At 41.7% G+C, this 18,293-nt stretch overlaps 1 protein-coding gene across 15 annotated transcripts in view; it reads right to left on the bottom strand.

The window, feature by feature from the left end:
- The window catches only part of LOC137094954 (ryanodine receptor 1-like), a 259,348-nt gene that overhangs the window by 197,366 nt on the left and 43,689 nt on the right, over positions 1–18,293 (bottom strand). For 14 of the 15 annotated variants that reach the window (XM_067460970.1, XM_067460976.1, XM_067460973.1 and 11 more), the window contains exons 2-3: positions 7,894–8,013; positions 2,319–2,423 (exon numbers count right to left, since the gene is read on the bottom strand). In XM_067460970.1, coding sequence (XP_067317071.1) covers positions 2,319–2,423; positions 7,894–8,013 — 225 coding nt within the window. The remainder of the gene's footprint in view (positions 1–2,318; positions 2,424–7,893; positions 8,014–18,293) is intronic. The other variant, XM_067460977.1, reaches the window with a different exon arrangement.

Here is an 18,293-nt window from a genome sequence, read left to right as displayed (position 1 = left end):
TACTATTACATTTATTATTTTACTCTATTTATTATTACTATTACATTTATTATTTTACTCTATTATTATGACATTTATTATTTTACTCTATTTATTATTGCTATTACATTTATTTTACATTATTATTACTATTACATTTATTATTTTACTCTATTTATTGTTACTATTACATTTATTATTTTCCTCCATTATTATTACATTTATTATTTTACTCCATTTATTATTGTTATTATTACATTTATATTTTACTATTATATTTATTATTTTACTCTAATTATTGTTGCTATTATTACATTTATTATTTTACTCTATTATTATATTTACATTTATTATTTTACTCTAGTATTGTTGTTATTATTACATTTATTATTTTACTCTATTTATTATTACTATTACATTTATTATTTTACTCCATTTGCTATTATTACATTTATTATTTTACTCTATTATTGCTATTACTTTTATTATTTTACTCCATTTATTATTATTGCATTTATTATTTTACTCTATTTATTACTATTACATTTATTATTTTACTCCATTTGTTATTGCTATTACATTTATTATTTTACTCTATTATTATTGTTATTATTACATTTATTATTTTCCTCTATTTATTATTACTATTACATTTATTATTTTCCTCCATTATTATTACATTTATTATTTTACTCTATTTATTGTTATTATTACATTTATTATTTTACTATTACATCTATTATTTTACTCTATTTGTTAGTATTACATTTATTATTTTACTCCATCATTATTACATTTATTATTTTACTCTATTATTGCTACTATTACATTTATTATTTTACTTCATTATTATTACATTTATTATTTTACTCTAATTATTATTGTTATTATTACATTTATTATTTTACTATTACATTTATTATTTTACTCTAATTATTACTGTTATTATTACATTTATTATTTTACACTATTATTGTTACTATTACAATTATAATTTTACACCATTATTATTACATTTATTACTTTACTCTATTTATTATTGTTATTATTACATTTATATTTTAATATTACATTTATTATTTTACTCTATTTTTGCTACTATTAAATTTATTATTTTCCCCTATTTATTATTGTTATTATTACATTTATATGTTACTATTACATTTATTATTTTACTCCATTATTATTACATTTATATTTTACTCTATTTATTATTACTATTAAATTAATTATTTTATTCTATTATTATTGTTATTATTACATTTATTATTTTACTCTATTATTGTTACTATTACGTTATTTTACTCTATTTATTGTTATTATTACATTTATTACTTTACTCTATTTATTATTACTATTACAGTTATTATTTTACTCTATTATTGTTGTTGTTATTACATTTATTATTTTACTCCATTTGTTATTATTACAAGTATTATTTTACTCTATTATTGCTACTATTCCATTTATTATTTTACACCATTATTATTACATTTATTATTTTTCTCTATTATTATTTTTATTACATTTATTAATTTTACTCTTTATTATTATTGGAAGGCTACATAAACACATTTACCTTGAAGAAGGTTAGAATAATGATTTAATCAGAGTTGGATTGAAGTCTTACCTTAAATTACAGTTTTATGCAAATATGCAAAAAACATTTAACTATTGATGCCTCAATTAATGTCATTTTATTGGTATTTGGAAATTTACCCATAGCCACTCCATTTCCCACCCTCAACTTATATTCGAATAAATACGTTTTCCCAGTTTTTTGTGATAAAATTAGGTGCCTCGACTTATATTCGGGTCGGCTTATACTCAAGTATATACGGTATATCCCTGGCAGATAATGAAATCCCATTAAATAAGGAACAATTAGAGGCAATTCATCACTGATTAATCACCCAGTTGTACAGAAAAGACTTAAGAAGCAAGTTCTAAAAAGTTTTAAGAGTGTTTTACCAGTTCACATTGAAGTTGTAAACAAACCAGGTTTGGGAGAAGGGTCACAGGTGAACGAAAACACATAGAATGCAATCATCTGTGAATCCCATCACCTGGATCTTCCATTTTAAAAGGTGATTTCAATGCAGATAGATATATGGGTGGAATGATTTCTTGTTGCCTAATTCCAGAGCTCAGAAAAAGTTACTTCTTCTACTATCATGCCCAGAATCCTCCAGTCATGGCTGCCTGGGGAACTCTGGGAGTTGTAACCATGGGTTTCCCAAGGTCTGGCTTGCAGGCTTGTTGACATGTTCCAAGCGTGTCCCTTCCTCCACGCATCCTCTCTTGCAGTACGGTCCCAAAAGAAAGTCCACAGCGCCTACCTCGGAGCCTACCTCTACTGTGTTGGCCAGCATCTCCTGCAGCGCACGCACTGACAAGGACTGCTCCAGGCTGAAGCAACATATCGCCAGGTCCGGAGGGACTTTCTGTACGTAGGGAGAACACAAGAGTTGTTTCATTATTTCAGCATCCTCATACAAAATTGTCTTATACAGTGTATTAACTAACAAAGGTTGCATTTATTGAGTTGCTATGAGTTTTCCGCTCTGTCTGGCCATGTTCCAGAAGCATTTCTCCTGATGTTTCACCCACATCTATGGCAGGCATCCTCAGAGGTTGTGACATCTGTTGGATATATCTGTGGAATGATGTCCAGTGTGGGAGAAATAACTCTTGTTATACAGATATATAAACCCTTTTTCCTAGTTCCAACAGACCTCACTACCTCTGAGGATGCTTGCCATAGATGCAGGCGAAACGTCAGGAGAGAATGCCTCTAGACCATGGCCATATAGCCCGAAAAAACCTACAACAACCCAGTAATTCTTGTCTGTTTGAGGCAAGTGTGGATGTTGCAACTGACCAGCTTGGTTAGTATTGAATAGCCTTGCTGCTTCAAAGCCTAGCTGCTTCCTGCCTGGAGGAATCCTTTGTTGGGAGGTGTTAGCTTTTTACTGTCTGGAATTTTCCTATTTTCTGAGTGTTGCTCTTTATTTACTATTCTGATTTTGGAGGGTTTTTTTAAACTCTTTGCAGCTTCAAAGTCTGGCTGCGTCCTGCCTGGGGGAATCCTTTGTTGGGAGGCATTAGCTAGCCTTGATTGTTTCCTATCTGAATTTCCCGTTTTCTGGGTGTTGCTCTTTATTTGCTGTCTTGGTTTAGGAGTTTTTTAACTCCTTGCAGCCTCAAAGCCTGTCTGATTCATGCCTGGAGGAATCCTTTGTTGGGAGGTGTTAGCTGGCCTTGATTGTTTCCTATCTGAATTTCCCGTTTTCTGGGTGTTGCTCTTTATTTGCTGTCTTGGTTTAGGAGTTTTTTAACTCCTTGCAGCCTCAAAGCCTGTCTGATTCCTGCCTGGAGGAATCCTTTGTTGGGAGGTGTTAGCTGGCCTTGATTGTTTCCTATCTGAATTTCCCGTTTTCTGGGTGTTGCTCTTTATTTGCTGTCTTGGTTTAGGAGTTTTTTAACTCCTTGCAGCCTCAAAGCCTGTCTGATTCCTGCCTGGAGGAATCCTTTGTTGGGAGGTGTTAGCTGGCCTTGATTGTTTCCTATCTGAATTTCCCGTTTTCTGGGTGTTGCTCTTTATTTGCTGTCTTGGTTTAGGAGCTTTTTAACTCCTTGCAGCTTCAAAGCCTGTCTGATTCCTGCCTGGAGGAATCCTTTGTTGGGAGGTGTTAGCTGGCCTTGATTGTTTCCTATCTGAATTTCCCGTTTTCTGCGTGTTGCTCTTTATTTGCTGTCTTGGTTTAGGAGTTTTTTAACTCCTTGCAGCTTCAAAGCCTGTCTGATTCCTGCCTGGAGGAATCCTTTGTTGGGAGGTGTTAGCTGGCCTTGATTGTTTCCTATCTGAATTTCCCGTTTTCTGCGTGTTGCTCTTTATTTGCTGTCTTGGTTTAGGAGTTTTTTAACTCCTTGCAGCCTCAAAGCCTGTCTGATTCCTGCCTGGAGGAATCCTTTGTTGGGAGGTGTTAGCTGGCCTTGATTGTTTCCTATCTGAATTTCCCGTTTTCTGGGTGTTGCTCTTTATTTGCTGTCTTGGTTTAGGAGATTTTTAACTCCTTGCAGCCTCAAAGCCTGTCTGATTCCTGCCTGGCGGAATCCTTTGTTGGGAGGTGTTAGCTGGCCTTGATTGTTTCCTATCCGAATTTCCCGTTTTCTGGGTGTTGCTCTTTATTTGCTGTCTTGGTTTAGGAGTTTTTTAACTCCTTGCAGCTTCAAAGCCTGTCTGATTCCTGCCTGGAGGAATCCTTTGTTGGGAGGTGTTAGCTGGCCTTGATTGTTTCCTATCTGAATTTCCCGTTTTCTGGGTGTTGCTCTTTATTTGCTGTCTTGGTTTAGGAGTTTTTTAACTCCTTGCAGCCTCAAAGCCTGTCTGATTCCTGCCTGGAGGAATCCTTTGTTGGGAGGTGTTAGCTGGCCTTGATTGTTTCCTATCTGAATTTCCCGTTTTCTGGGTGTTGCTCTTTATTTGCTGTCTTGGTTTAGGAGTTTTTTAACTCCTTGCAGCCTCAAAGCCTGTCTGATTCCTGCCTGGCGGAATCCTTTGTTGGGAGGTGTTAGCTGGCCTTGATTGTTTCCTATCTGAATTTCCCGTTTTCTGGGTGTTGCTCTTTATTTGCTGTCTTGGTTTAGGAGTTTTTTAACTCCTTGCAGCTTCAAAGCCTGTCTGATTCCTGCCTGGAGGAATCCTTTGTTGGGAGGTGTTAGCTGGCCTTGATTGTTTCCTATCTGAATTTCCCGTTTTCTGGGTGTTGCTCTTTATTTGCTGTCTTGGTTTAGGAGTTTTTTAACTCCTTGCAGCCTCAAAGCCTGTCTGATTCCTGCCTGGAGGAATCCTTCGTTGGGAGGTGTTAGCTGGCCTTGATTGTTTCCTATCTGAATTTCCCGTTTTCTGGGTGTTGCTCTTTATTTGCTGTCTTGGTTTAGGAGTTTTTTAACTCCTTGCAGCTTCAAAGCCTGTCTGATTCCTGCCTGGAGGAATCCTTTGTTGGGAGGTGTTAGCTGGCCTTGATTGTTTCCTATCTGAATTTCCCGTTTTCTGCGTGTTGCCCTTTATTTGCTGTCTTGGTTTAGGAGTTTTTTAACTCCTTGCAGCCTCAAAGCCTGTCTGATTCCTGCCTGGAGGAATCCTTCGTTGGGAGGTGTTAGCTGGCCTTGATTGTTTCCTATCTGAATTTCCCGTTTTTCTGGGTGTTGCTCTTTATTTGCTGTCTTGGTTTAGGAGTTTTTTAACTTCTTGCAGCTTCAAAGCCTGTCTGATTCCTGCCTGGAGGAATCCTTCGTTGGGAGGTGTTAGCTGGCCTTGATTGTTTCCTGTTTGGAATTCTCCTGTTTTCTGAGTGTTGCTCTTTATTTACTATTCTGATTTTGGAGTTTTTTTAACTCATTGCAGCTTAAAGTCTGGCTGCTTCCTGCCTAGAGGACTCCTTTGTTGGGAGGTGCTAACTAGCCTTGATTGTTTTCCTATCTGAATTCCCCCTGTTTTCTGAGTGTTGCTCTTTATTTACTATTCTGATTTTGGAGGGGTTTTTTGATTCCTTGCAGCTTCAAAGCCTGGCTGCTTCCTGCCTGGGGGAATCCTTTGTTGGGAGGTGTTAGCTGGCCTTGATTATTTCCTGTCTGGAATTTCCCTGTTTTCTGAGTGTTGCTCTTTATTTACTTTCTGATTTTGGAGTTTTTTAATTCCTTGCAGCTTCAAAGTCTGGCTGCTTCCTGCCTGGGAGAATCCTTTGTTGGGAGATGTTAGCTGGCCTTGATTGTTTCCTATCTGGATTTCCCCTGTTTTCTGAGTGTTGTTCTTTATTTACTGTCTTGATTTTGGAGTTTTTTAACTCCTTGCAGCTTCAAAGCCTGGCTGCCTCCTTTTCATTTTCATGGTTTACTCCTTTCTGCTGAAATTGTCCACATGCTTGCAGATTTCAGTGGCTTCTTTGTGTAGCTACATAAACCACACTTGCCTCATTTCCAACAAACCTCACAACCTCTGAGGATGCCTGTCATAGATGCGAGAGAAACATCAGGAGAGAATGCTTCTGGAACATGGCCAGACAGCCCGGAAAACTCATAGCAACCCAGCGATAATAATAATTTATTTCTACCTTGCCAACAACTCCCCAAAGGGACTCGAGGTGGCTCACAAAAGCACTGAAGGTGCAAATATAAAATACAATAAATGCATGACCAATATCACAATAACAATAACAAACCACATAAAATTATAAAATCCCACTAGTTTTTTTAAAAAAAGACAACAGTAGCTGCAGTTTTAAACAAATTCCAATAAGTATCAATATAAGGATAAATACAAGTAATCAAAATAAGGATAAACAGTTGCTAGATTTAATACTGGACATTTTTTTTTGGATTTCTACAACTCACCTTTCAAGCACCTACCACAGGTCATTGTCTTCTATATCAGCAGGTGTGCCTGTAGTGCAGTAGCTGTTAGCCTGAGGTAAACCTCAGAGGGAGAAAGGTCTTGGTGTGAGAGAAGGCCTCACAGTGTGAGGTATACCTTAGTCTGTGAGAGGAGGCCTTACAGTGTGAGGTAGGCCTTAGTTTGTGAGAGAAGACCTCACAGTGTGAGATAGTCTGTGAGAGAAGGCCTCACAGTGTAAGGTATACCTTAGTCTGTGAGAGAAGGTCTCACAGTGTGAGGTAAGCCTTAGTTTGTGAGAGAAGGCCTCACAGTGTGAGGTAGGCCTTAGTCTGTGGGAAAAGGCCCCACAGTATGAGAGAAGCCTTTGTGAGAGAAGCCTCTGTGTGAGGAAGGTCTTAGTCTGAGAGGGCCTCAGAGTGTGAGAGAGGCCTTATATTGGAAGAAGACCTCAGAGTGTGAGGTAGGTCTTAGTCTGTGGGAGAAGGCCTCACAGTGTGAGATAGGTCTTAGTCTGTGTGAGAAGGTCTCATAGTGTGAGGTAGGTCTTAGTCTGTGAGAGAAGTTCTCATAGTGTAAGGTAGGCCTTCGTCTGTGGGAGAAGGCCTCAAAGTGTGAGGTAGCTCTTAGTCTGTGGGAGAAGGCCTCACAGTGTGAGGTAGGCCTTAGTCTGTGGGAGAAGGCCTCAAAGTGTGAGGTAGGCCTTAGTCTGTGAGAGAAGCCTCTGTGTGAGAAAGGTCTTAGTCTGAGAGAGCCTCAGAGTGTGAGATAGGCCTTAGTCTGTGGGAGAAGGCCTCAAAGTGTGAGGTAGGCCTTAGTCTGTGAGAGAAGCCTCTGTGTGAGAAAGGCCTTAGCCTGAGAAGGCCTCAGAGTGTGAGAAGACCTGGTATGAGAAGTTTTGGTAAGACAAGCTCCATGTTGAAAGCCTTGTGTGTAAAGTTGTGTGTAAAGCTCCTGTGTGAAGCTCCTGTGTAAGTTCAGTGTGAGAGGAACCTCTGTGAGAGCGAAGCTGTTTATCTATATAAGAAAGAAGCCCAGTGTGGAAGCAACGAAGGAAGTATAAAGAACTTTATTTGCATTATAGAAACCTTGTTGTTGTAAATAGTACAACCATATTATTTTACTCCAAAGAAAAGCCTCCTATGGAAAACACAACATTGGTCTGTGTGTTTTTGTTATTTTTTTTTAATCTTTTGGACTACTGGTGCTGGGTCACACTGCTGCTAATAAGTTACTCTGCAACACATTTATGAGGAGGGTCTTTTGTTAATAAGCCCACTCTCCTGACATATCATCCCATTACAAACTATGAACATTAAAACTTGAGGCAGTCTTCAAAGTGTAAATAATGTTATTTAAGATTTTCCTGCATTCTACTGGTCCCCCATCATACAATCCATAAGGTCTGGTCCAGGACTTTCTGAAAAGGATAGGGCCCATTTTCTGACCCTGGTGACAACAAGCCAACCAATAAGGCCTCGCTATCCATGAGCCATAATCTGTCTTTCTCTGCACTCTACCTGTGCATTGGAGGTAGGTTCCAGGTAACAGAGGCGGTTCCCAAAGCCTTCGGTAGCGAGACATAACTTCAACTGTTCCTTCAAGATTGTGGCTGAACATTGAAGGACAACTTCATCATCCTGAGGGAAAGAAAAATATCTTAGAAAAATATAAACTGAAGACCAGATCTTGCAAACCATCTGGTCATAGGTATACGCACGCACACATATATGTATATGTTCTGGTACAGCTGTACCAGGAGCTCCAATTTTGTTTGCTTTGCATTGAATGTTTGTTTGTAGTCCTAAGTTTCAGGGACACTGCAGATAGGTGGCTTCTTTTGGCTGCAGTCATAGGGCAAGCCACCTGTCAATTATCATTGGGTTCCCTAGTTCCGCCCCCTTTTTGGACTTTGGAGGGAAGGGAGCCATTTCTTAGTTAGTCTCAGCCAGCTTAGCTTTGTATAGGATGTGTGTAACTTCCCCTGTACAAAGGCTACAAGCTTTAAGAATTTCCAGGGTTACAGAAATTCCAACAGAAACAGAAAGGAAAGAAATCCAGAGGAGAACAGCTTTAAGAGTCTCCTAAGAACTCCAGGGAAGCATTCCCACAGCTTTGGTAATTTCCAGGAAAACAGCCTTAAAGACTAAAGAACTCCAGCTGGAGAATATCCACTGCCTTGCTGGTAGGTCCACTTGGCGTCCAAGAAGCAGTTCGGCCCGGTAGCGGAGCACGCATCAGTTGAGGGTTGGATTTCAGTCAGCCTGGGAGAAGTTAAAAAGGGGAATTTTCCTTTAAAGAAAACATTATTGAAGACAGTGCCTGTCCCCTGTGGACAAGATTGAGAGAACCAATACATTATCAAGAAAGACTTGAAGTTCCTGTTTGATTTCATTAATAAAAGACTTTGTTGTACTTCTATAGCCATCTGAAGATTCTTTTGTAGTGGAAACCTCTGAGAACTTCTCCTTAGGCCCCTGGCTTCCTGCTGGGCAAAGGTTACACATCCTATTTTTAAAAGTCAACTAACTATAGGCCCAGTGGTGACAGAACAGTATATGTATTCAAATACCAAAGTGCTCTCCCAGCAGTCACCAGCTAATCCCTCTCTAATGCCAGAAATACAGCCTAATGGTATAACATTAGAAAAGTTGACCATTTCCGCTCCCTTGGCAGTCACCTCTCCACCAAAGTCAACATTGACACTGAAATACAACGCCACCTGAGCTCTGCAAGTGCAGAATTTTTTCCGAATGAAGGAGAGAGTGTTTAAGGACTGGGACATCCATAGGGAGACCAAGGTGCTTATTTACAAGCTATTGTGCTGTCACACGCTGGGCCTGTAGCAATTGTCTATTATCAAGACGTGGTCTCTATATGCCCAGCGGGTCACCCAGGATGCCTCGGCTGAGAGGCCCTGTGAATTTCTCTATACAAAGTCTTTAGAAGCTTAGAAAGTTTAACAAGGTTCTTTAATAATTCTTAAATCTTCAACAAACCAATCAAATGCTTCTTAACTTGCCCACAATGGACAGGCAACTTGCTTCATGAACTGTTTATTTCTTCTATAAAGAAAATCTTTTGACCCCTCCCTGGGCAATCTGTTCTTAGGCTGTTAGGAATTCTGGGAGTTGAAGTCCAAAATACCGGGAGGGCCAAAGTTCGCCCATGCCTGCTATATACTGTTAGCTCTTAATCCTTCTCTTCTACTAGCCACTTGCCAAGTCATAGGACGTGAAATTTTCTTAACGCTTTCCATAATGCATTCTTCTGATAGGTTCTGCTAAACTCCCAGCCCATATTTCTGCAGCCAGAGAGGATCAGGAAGGACACAACAGATCCTTTTGCATAACAGACATAAACAGGTGGCTTAATGCCTTGTTTATGTTCAAACCAAAGCAGAGAGGAGCATGTAAGCCCGGGTCCTTGGGCAGAAGACTGCTTTGATCGATCCCATGGGGAAAGAGAGAAGTATGAGCCAAGGTTTTTAAAGGCAGGGTGCAGTTCTGTCCTCGAAGTTTTCCAATTCTGATATTTTTCTGCTTCCAGTTCTACCTTTCTGCTTCCAAACCACATAATGTAGAAATCCAGAGCACACTGACTGTCGAAGCAAAGCAAACCGACCCTAACCTAAGCAAGGTAAGAAAATAAACTCCTGTATGCTGATGACAACGTCGTCTGTGTGCATTCAGAAGACCTACAAGCCACTCTAAACACCTTTGCAGAAGCATACGAGAAGCTCAGCCTGTCATTTAACATCGAGAAAACCAAAGTGCTCTTCCAGCAGTCGCCAGCCCATCCCTCTCCAATGCCAGAGATACAGCTTAATGGTGTAACATTAGAAAACGTTGAGCATTTCCGCTCCCTTGGCAGCCACTTCTCCACCAAAGTCAACATCGATACCGAAATACAACACCTCCTGAGCTCTGCGAGTGCAGCATTTTTCCGAATGAAGCAGAGAGTGTTTGAGGACCAGGACATCCGTAGGGATAGCAAGGTGCTTGTTTTTAAAGCTATTGTCCTCCCAACCCTGCTCTATGCCTGCGAAACGTGGACTGTCTACAGACGTCACATGCAACTCATAGAACGATTCCATCAGTGCTGCCTCCGGAAAATCCTGCAAATCTCTTGGGAAGACAAGCGGACAAACGTCAGCATGCTGGAAGAAGCAAAGACCACCAGCATTGAAGTGATGGTCCTCCGCCATCAAGTCCGCTGGACCGGCCACATTGTCCGGATGCCCGACCACCGTCTCCCAAAGGCAGTTGCTCTACTCCGAACTCAAGAACGGAAAACAGAATGTAGGTGGGCAGGAAAAGATATTCAAAGATGGGCTCAAAGCCAACCTTAAAAATTCTGGCATAGACACTGAGAACTGGGAAGCCCTGGCCTGTGAGTGCTCCAGCTGGAGGTCAGCTGTGACCAGCAGTGTTGCAGAATTTGAAGAGGCACGAATGGAGGGTGAAAGAGAGAAACATGCCAAGATGAAGGCGTGTCAAGCCAACCCCAACTCAGACCACCTTCCACCTGGAAACCAATGCCCTCACTGCGGAAGACAATGCAGATCAAGAATAGGACTCCATAGTCACCTACGGTCCCACCCTGGAGGATTATCCTACTCGGACGACGAGGGATCGCCTAAGTAAGTAAGTATAAACATATATGCATTATCCAAGGGTTTAGAAAGTGTCTCTGCGTCTTAAAAAAAAAAAACACTGTGTAAACAGAAACCTCTTTCTCCCAGAGCTGGGCGGCTGCCGAACTGTTTCTTGACAACTTGGTGACAGGTGGACCATCTTAGGACATTGGGGGCCATGTCTAAGAAGCTTTTGGGGGATGATATTATAACCAGAGGGAGTGCAGCCCAATGGGATATCTTACTCCCAAATAAATCCTTGTCCCTCATTTGACTCCCTATGGGCTTCTTGAATTGATGCACTGCATTTTTTTGCTTCTTCTCCCAGGAATAATGTTTATGTTTTGCATACAGAAAGGTCCTAAGGTCCATCCCATGGCCTCTCCAGCTAAAATTGGACAATAACATCAAGCAGCCATGTTGGTTGCAGAATCCCAGCCCTTGCTCCTTAAGATTTTCTAGGGCAGGCATGTGCAAACTTCATCCCTCCAGGTGTTTTGGACTTCCAACTATCACAATTCCTAACAGCCTATTGTTCTAAGGTATGTCTCAAACTCAAAGCCCGAGGGCCGAATCCAACCCGTCATGTCCTTTTATGTGGCCCTCTTCCAGATAAAATCATAGAATCAAAGAGTTGGAAGAGACCTCATGGGCCATCCAATCCAATCCCATTCTGCCAAGAAGCAGGAATATTGCATTCAAATCACCCCTGACAGATGGCCACCCAGCCTCTGTTTAAAAGCTTCCAAAGAAGGAGCCTCCACCACACTCCGGGGCAGAGAGTTCCACTGCTGAACGGCTCTCACAGTCAGGAAGTTCTTCCTCATGTTCAGATGGAATCTCCTCTCTTGCAGTTTGAAGCCATTGTTCCGCGTCCTAGTCTCCAGGGAAGCAGAAAACAAGCTTGCTCCCTCCTCCCTGTGGCTTCCTCTCACATATTTATACATGGCTATCATATCTCTTCTCAGCCTTCTCTTCTTCAGGCTAAACATGCCCTGCTCCTTAAGCCGCTCCTCATAGGGCTTGTTCTCCAAACCCTTGATCATTTTAGTCGCCCTCCTCTGGACACATTCCAGCTTGTCAATATCTCTCTTGAATTGCTGAACTGCAACTCCTGTATTCCTCCTTATTAGACAGCTCTTTATTTATTTATTTACTAGCCGTCCCCTGCCATGCGTTGCTGTGGCCCAGTCTGTGTATATGTGTTTTGTGTGTGTATTTGTATATATGTGTGCTTGTGTATATATGTGGTTTTCCACATGTATTTTAATGTATTTTGTTTTTGTTTCTTGGCTTTTTAAGTCTCTTCTGCTGTGTTTTTCCATGTTTTTATGAGTGATGGTCACTTGTTGGCGTGATAGGTGTATTGTGTCCAAATTTGGTGTCAATTCCTCCAGTGGTTTTTGAGTTATGTTAATCCCACAAACGAACATTACCTTTTTATTTATATAAACCTAGCCTTAGAATCATAGAATCATAGAATCAAAGAGTTGGAAGAGACCTCATGGGCCATCCAGTCCACCGCCCTGCCAAGAAGCAGGAATATTGCATTCAAATCACCCCTGACAGATGGCCATCCAGCCTCTGTTTAAAACCTTCCAAAGAAGGAGCCTCCACCACACTCCAGGACAGAGAGCTCCACTGCTGAATGGCTCTCACAGTCAGGAAGTTCTTCCTCATGTTCAGGTGGAATCTCCTCTCTTGTAGTTTGAAGCCTTCCCCTGCCATGTGTTGCTGTGGCCCAGTCTGTGTATGTGTGTTTTGTGTGATATATATATGTGTGTATATATTTGTGTATATATGTGTTTGCGTATATATATATATATATATGTGGTTTTGCGCATGCGTTGTAATGTATTTTTTTGGTTTTTTTGCTTTTTAAGTGTCTTCTGTTGTGTTTTTCAGTGTTTTTATGAGTGATGGTCACTTGTTGGCATGATAGATGTATTGTATCCAAATTTGATGTCAATTCGTCCAGTGGTTTTTGAGTTATGTTAATCCCACAAACTAACATAACATTTTTATTTATATAGACTAGCCGCCCCTGCCACGTGTTGCTGTGGCCCACATGGGGGTTCTGTGTGAGGTTTGGCCCAATTCTATTGTTGGTGGGGTTCTGAATGCTCAGTGATTGTAGATAAGATAGATAGATTAGATAGAGATAAATAGGTAGGTAGGTAGATAGATAGATGAGGACTGCTGGGAGTTGCAGAAGAATAGGTAGAGAAGGAAGAAAAGGGAGAAAGAGGAAAGGAAAGAAAGGAGGGGAGAGAAGGAGGGAAGGAGAGAAGGAAAGAAAAGAGGGAAGGAAGGAAAGAGGGAAGGAAGGAGCGCAAGAAAGGAGAAGAGAAATGGGGAAGGAAAGAAAAAGGGGAAAAGGAAGAGAAGGAAGGAAGAAGGATAGAAAAAGGCAAGGAAGGAAAGAAAGAGGGAAGGAAGGAAGGAGTGAAAGAAAGGAGAAGAGAAAGAGGGAAGGAAAGAAAAGGCGGGAAGGAAGAGGATGAGAAGGAAGGAGAGAAGGAAAGAAAAAAGACAAGGAAGGAAAGAAAGAAAGAGGGAAGGAAGGAGTGAAAGAAAGGAGAAGAGAAAGTGGGAAAGAAAAAGGGGGGAAGGAAGAGGAGGAGAAGGAAGGAAGAAGGAAATAAAAAAGGCAAGGAAGGAAAGAAAAAGGGAAGGAAGGGGCGAAAGAAAGGAGAAGAGAAAGAGGGAAGGAAAGAAAAGGGGGGAAGGAAGAGGAAGAGAAGGAAGGAGAGAAGGAAAGAAAAAAGGCAAGGAAGGAAGGAAAGAAAGAAAGAGGGAAGGAAGGAGTGAAAGAAAGGAGAAGAGAAAGAGGGAAGGAAAGAAAAGGGGGGAAGGAGAGAAGGAAATTAAAAAGGCAAGGAAGGAAAGGAAGAGGGAAGGAAGGAGCGAAAGAAAGGAGAAGAGAAAGGGGGAAGGAAAGAAAAAGGGGAGAAAGAAGAAGAAGAGAAGGAAGGAAGGAAGAAGGAAAGAAAAAAGGCAAGGAAGGAAAGAAGCCAGAATGGATGTCCAAAGAACTTCTAACTGTGCTAAGACACAAAAGAGACATGCACAAGAAGTGGAAAAAGGGAGAAATCACCAAAGAAGAATTCAAACAAATAGCCAACACCTGTAGGGAAAAGGTCCGCAAAGCTAAAGCAAAAAACGAGCTCAGACTTGCCAGGGACATTAAAAACAATAAAAAGGGCTTCTATTCTTATGTCAGTAGAAAAAGGAAAAACAAGGAGGCGATAGGACCTCTTCGAGGAGAAGATGGGGCAATGCTGACAGGGGACAGGGAAAAGGCAGAACTACTTAATGCCTTCTTTGCCTCGGTCTTCTCACAAAAAGAGAGTCTTCAACCTCAGCAAGATGGAGTGGATGAGGGATTGGAGGACATCCAACCCCAAATTGGGAAAGAAGTCGTCCAGGAATACCTGGCCGCTCTTAATGAGTTCAAGTCCCCAGGGCCAGATCAACTACACCCAAGAGTACTGAAGGAACTAGCGGAAGTCATTTCGGAACCATTGGCAACCATCTTTGAGAGTTCTTGGAGAACGGGAGAAGTTCCAGCAGATTGGAGGAGGGCCAATGTGGTCCCAATCTTCAAGAAGGGAAAAAAGGACGACCCAAACAACTACCATCCGGTCAGCCTCGTCGATACCGGGCAAGATTCTGGAAAAGATTGTTAAGGAAGCGGTCTGCAAACACTTAGAAACAAATGCAGTCATCGCTAATAGTCAACATGGATTTATCAAAAACAAGTCATGCCAGACTAATCTGATCTCTTTCTTCGATAGAGCTACAAGCTGGGTAGATGCGGGGAATGCCGTGGATGTAGCGTACCTGGATTTCAGTAAGGCCTTCTTTGACAAGGTCCCCCATGACCTTCTGGCAAGGAAACTAGTCCAATGTGGGCTAGGCAAAACTACGGTGAGGTGGATCTGTAATTGGTTAAGTGGACGAACACAGAGAGTGCTCACTAATGCTTCCTCTTCATCCTGGAAAGAAGTGACAAGTGGAGTGCCGCAGGGTTCCGTCCTGGGCCCGGTCCTGTTCAACATCTTTATTAATGACTTAGATGAAGGGCTAGAAGGCATGATCATCAAGTTTGCAGACGACACCAAATTGGGAGGGATAGCCAATAGTCCAGAGGACAGGAGCAGAATTCAAAACGATCTTGACAGATTAGAGAGATGGGCCAAAACTAACAAAATGAAGTTCAACAGTGACAAATGCAAGATACTCCACTTTGGCAGAAAAAATGAAATGCAAAGATACAGAATGGGGGACGCCTGGCTCGAGTACAGTACGTGTGAAAAAGATCTTGGAGTCCTCGTGGACAACAAGTTAAACATGAGCCAACAATGTGATGTGGCAGCAAAAAAGCCAATGGGATTTTGGCCTGCATCAATAGGAGCATAGTGTCTAGATCTAAGGAAGTAATGCTACCCCTCTATTCTGCTTTGGTTAGACCACATCTGGAATACTGTGTCCAATTCTGGGCACCACAATTCAAGAGAGATATTGACAAGCTGGAATGTGTCCAGAGGAGGGCGACTAAAATGATCAAGGGTCTGGAGAACAAGCCCTATGAGGAGCGGCTTAGGGAACTGGGCATGTTTAGCCTGAAGAAGAGAAGGCTGAGAGGAGATATGATAGCCATGTATAAATATGTGAGAGGAAGCCACAGGGAGGAGGGAGCAAGCTTGTTTTCTGCTTCCTTGGAGACTAGGACGCGGAACAATGGCTTCAAACTACAGGAGAGGAGATTCCATCTGAACATTAGGAAGAACTTCCTGACTGTGAGAGCCGTTCAGCAGTGGAACTCTCTGCCCCGGAGTGTGGTGGAGGCTCCTTCTTTGGAAGCTTTTAAACAGAGGCTGGATGGCCATCTGTCAGGGGTGATTTGAATGCAATATTCCTGCTTCTTGGCAGAATGGGGTTGGACTAGATGGACCACGAAGTCTCTTCCAACTCTTTGATTCTATGATTCTATGATTCTATGAAAGAAAGGAGAAGAGAAAGAGGGAAGGAAAGAAAAAGGGGGAAGGAAGAGGAAGAGAAGGAAGGAAGGAGAGAAGGAAAGAAAAAAGACAAGGAAGGAAGGAAAGAAAGAAAGAGGGAAGGAAGGGGGAGTGAAAGAAAAGAGAAGAGAAAGAGGGAAGGAAAGAAAAGGGGGGAAGGAAGGAGAGAAGGAAAGAAAAAAGGCAAGGAAGAAAGAAGGAAGGAAGGAAGGAGAGAAGGAAAGAAAAAAGGGGAGAAGGAAAGAAAAGGGGAAAGGAAGGAGAGAAGGAAAGAAAAAAAGCAAACAAGGAAGGAAAGAAAGAGTGAAGGAAGGAACAAAAGAAAGGAGAGAAAGGAGGAAGAAAGGTTGGCCACAGCAACGTGTGGCGAGTACAGCTAGTATAATATAAATATATAAATGTTATATTTATGTAACATTATATTATATTTAATAATAATAATATATGGTCAGGACTTAGTTTGGTAACCATACTCAGCTCAGAATAGGGTATAGATCAAGGGTCTGGAGAACAAGCCCTATGAAGAGCGGCTTAAGGAGCTGGGCATGTTTAGCCTGAAGAAGAGAAGGCTGAGAGGAGATATGATAGCCATGTATAAATATGTGAGAGAAAGCCACAGGGAGGAGGGAGCAAGCTTGTTTTCTGCCTCCCTGGAGACTAGGATGTGAAACAATGGCTTCAAACTACAAGAAAGGAGATTCCATCTGAACATGAGGAAGAACTTCCTGACTGTGAGAGCCGTTCAGCAGTGGAACTCTCTGCCCCGGAGTGTGGTGGAGGCTCCTTCTTTGGAAGCTTTTAAACAGAGGCTGGATGGTCATCTGTCAGGGGTGATTTGAATGCAATATTCCTGCTTCTTGGCAGGGGGTTGGACTAGATGGCCCATGAGGTCTCTTCCAACTCTTTGATTCTATGATTCTATTCTATGTGAGGGAGAAATGCCTCTGTCCATGTACAGAGTGCCTTCAGTCAACCAAAGCTTACATCTGACAAAAAGATGGAGCCCATAAATTAAAAGATATGTTTTCCCATCTTGTTTGTCCTCCTTCTCCCTCTTGTTGGAGATGGATTGCTGTACAATTTTGGGTGCTTATAACCTTAAAGAATTACTCTGCATTAATCTCAAATCAGGAGACGCCGAGATCAGCAGGCTTGATCTCATTGCCACTTGTCATTCCTTACAGCCGACATCCATCAAGGGCAGGGAAGCATGACAGGGCAGCCCTGATGCCGGAAATGAGCTGTAGAAAGGACACGTCGGCCAAAGAAACGGAGAATAGATGGAGAGGACGAAAGGAAGCCGTGGCGTATTGCCAACCGGGGGGAGAATGCGTCAGAAATATTCAGGGGAGGACGGTCTCCATGACTTTCTGCCCGTCAGCTGCTTTTTTGGCAACGGCCAGCATTGGCACTGCCAGGGCTGGCACAGAATCGGCCAGGGCATTTAGGACACCTGGGTTCATTTCCATCCACAGAGAAGCAAAAGGTGTTAATAGGATTGCATGGTCAAGGCAGGAACAAGCAAGGTCTAGGATTCAAGGAAGTCGTCCCCAAAGTTGTTTGTCTTCAAGTAAAAGCCCAGTCCTATAGGATCCATTAGGCTCTAAATTTCAAAAACGGATTAAAAGGAAACATAGCAGGCACTCTAGCAGGAATAGTCCTTGCCCATCCCATGTTTACAGTGGCTTGTAAAATGTCCTAGTTTCTCTTTTCCTCTTTGTCCTCAGCTTACTTCAATTGCAGCAAACGTGTTCCAAAGTTCAAAGACGGTTGTTGTTTTTTAATCGTGTCAGGAGCGACTTGAGAAACTTCAAGTCGCTTCTGATGTGAGAGAATTGGCCATCTGCAAGGACGTTGCCCAGGGGACACCCGGATGATTTGATATTTTTATCATCCTTGTGGGAGGCTTCTCTCATGTCCCCGCATAAGGAGCTGGAGCTGATAGAGGGAGCTCATCCGCCTCTCCCCGGATTCGAACCTGCGACCTGTCGGTCTTCAGTCCTGCCGGCACAGGGGTTGTTGTTATATTTATTTATATCCAGCTTTTATCTCTCGATTGAGAAGGCAACACTTTCCAAACTGCTGTAGGCTCTCCTAGCTTTTGTGGGTTTTTATTTAAAACTTTTGTATCCCGATCTTCTCTACCTCCGTAGAGGGACTCAGACCGGTTAACAGCAAGGATTCAATGCTCACAAACAACCTTGAAAACATCATCTATAAACATAAGTTAAAAATACATATCAAATAAAAAGTACACTAA

The sequence above is a fragment of the Anolis sagrei genome, chromosome X, assembly GCF_037176765.1.
Source record: "Anolis sagrei isolate rAnoSag1 chromosome X, rAnoSag1.mat, whole genome shotgun sequence".
In the NCBI taxonomy this organism is placed as follows: Eukaryota; Metazoa; Chordata; class Lepidosauria; order Squamata; family Dactyloidae; genus Anolis; species Anolis sagrei.
This window is presented reverse-complemented; position numbering and strand designations above follow the sequence as displayed.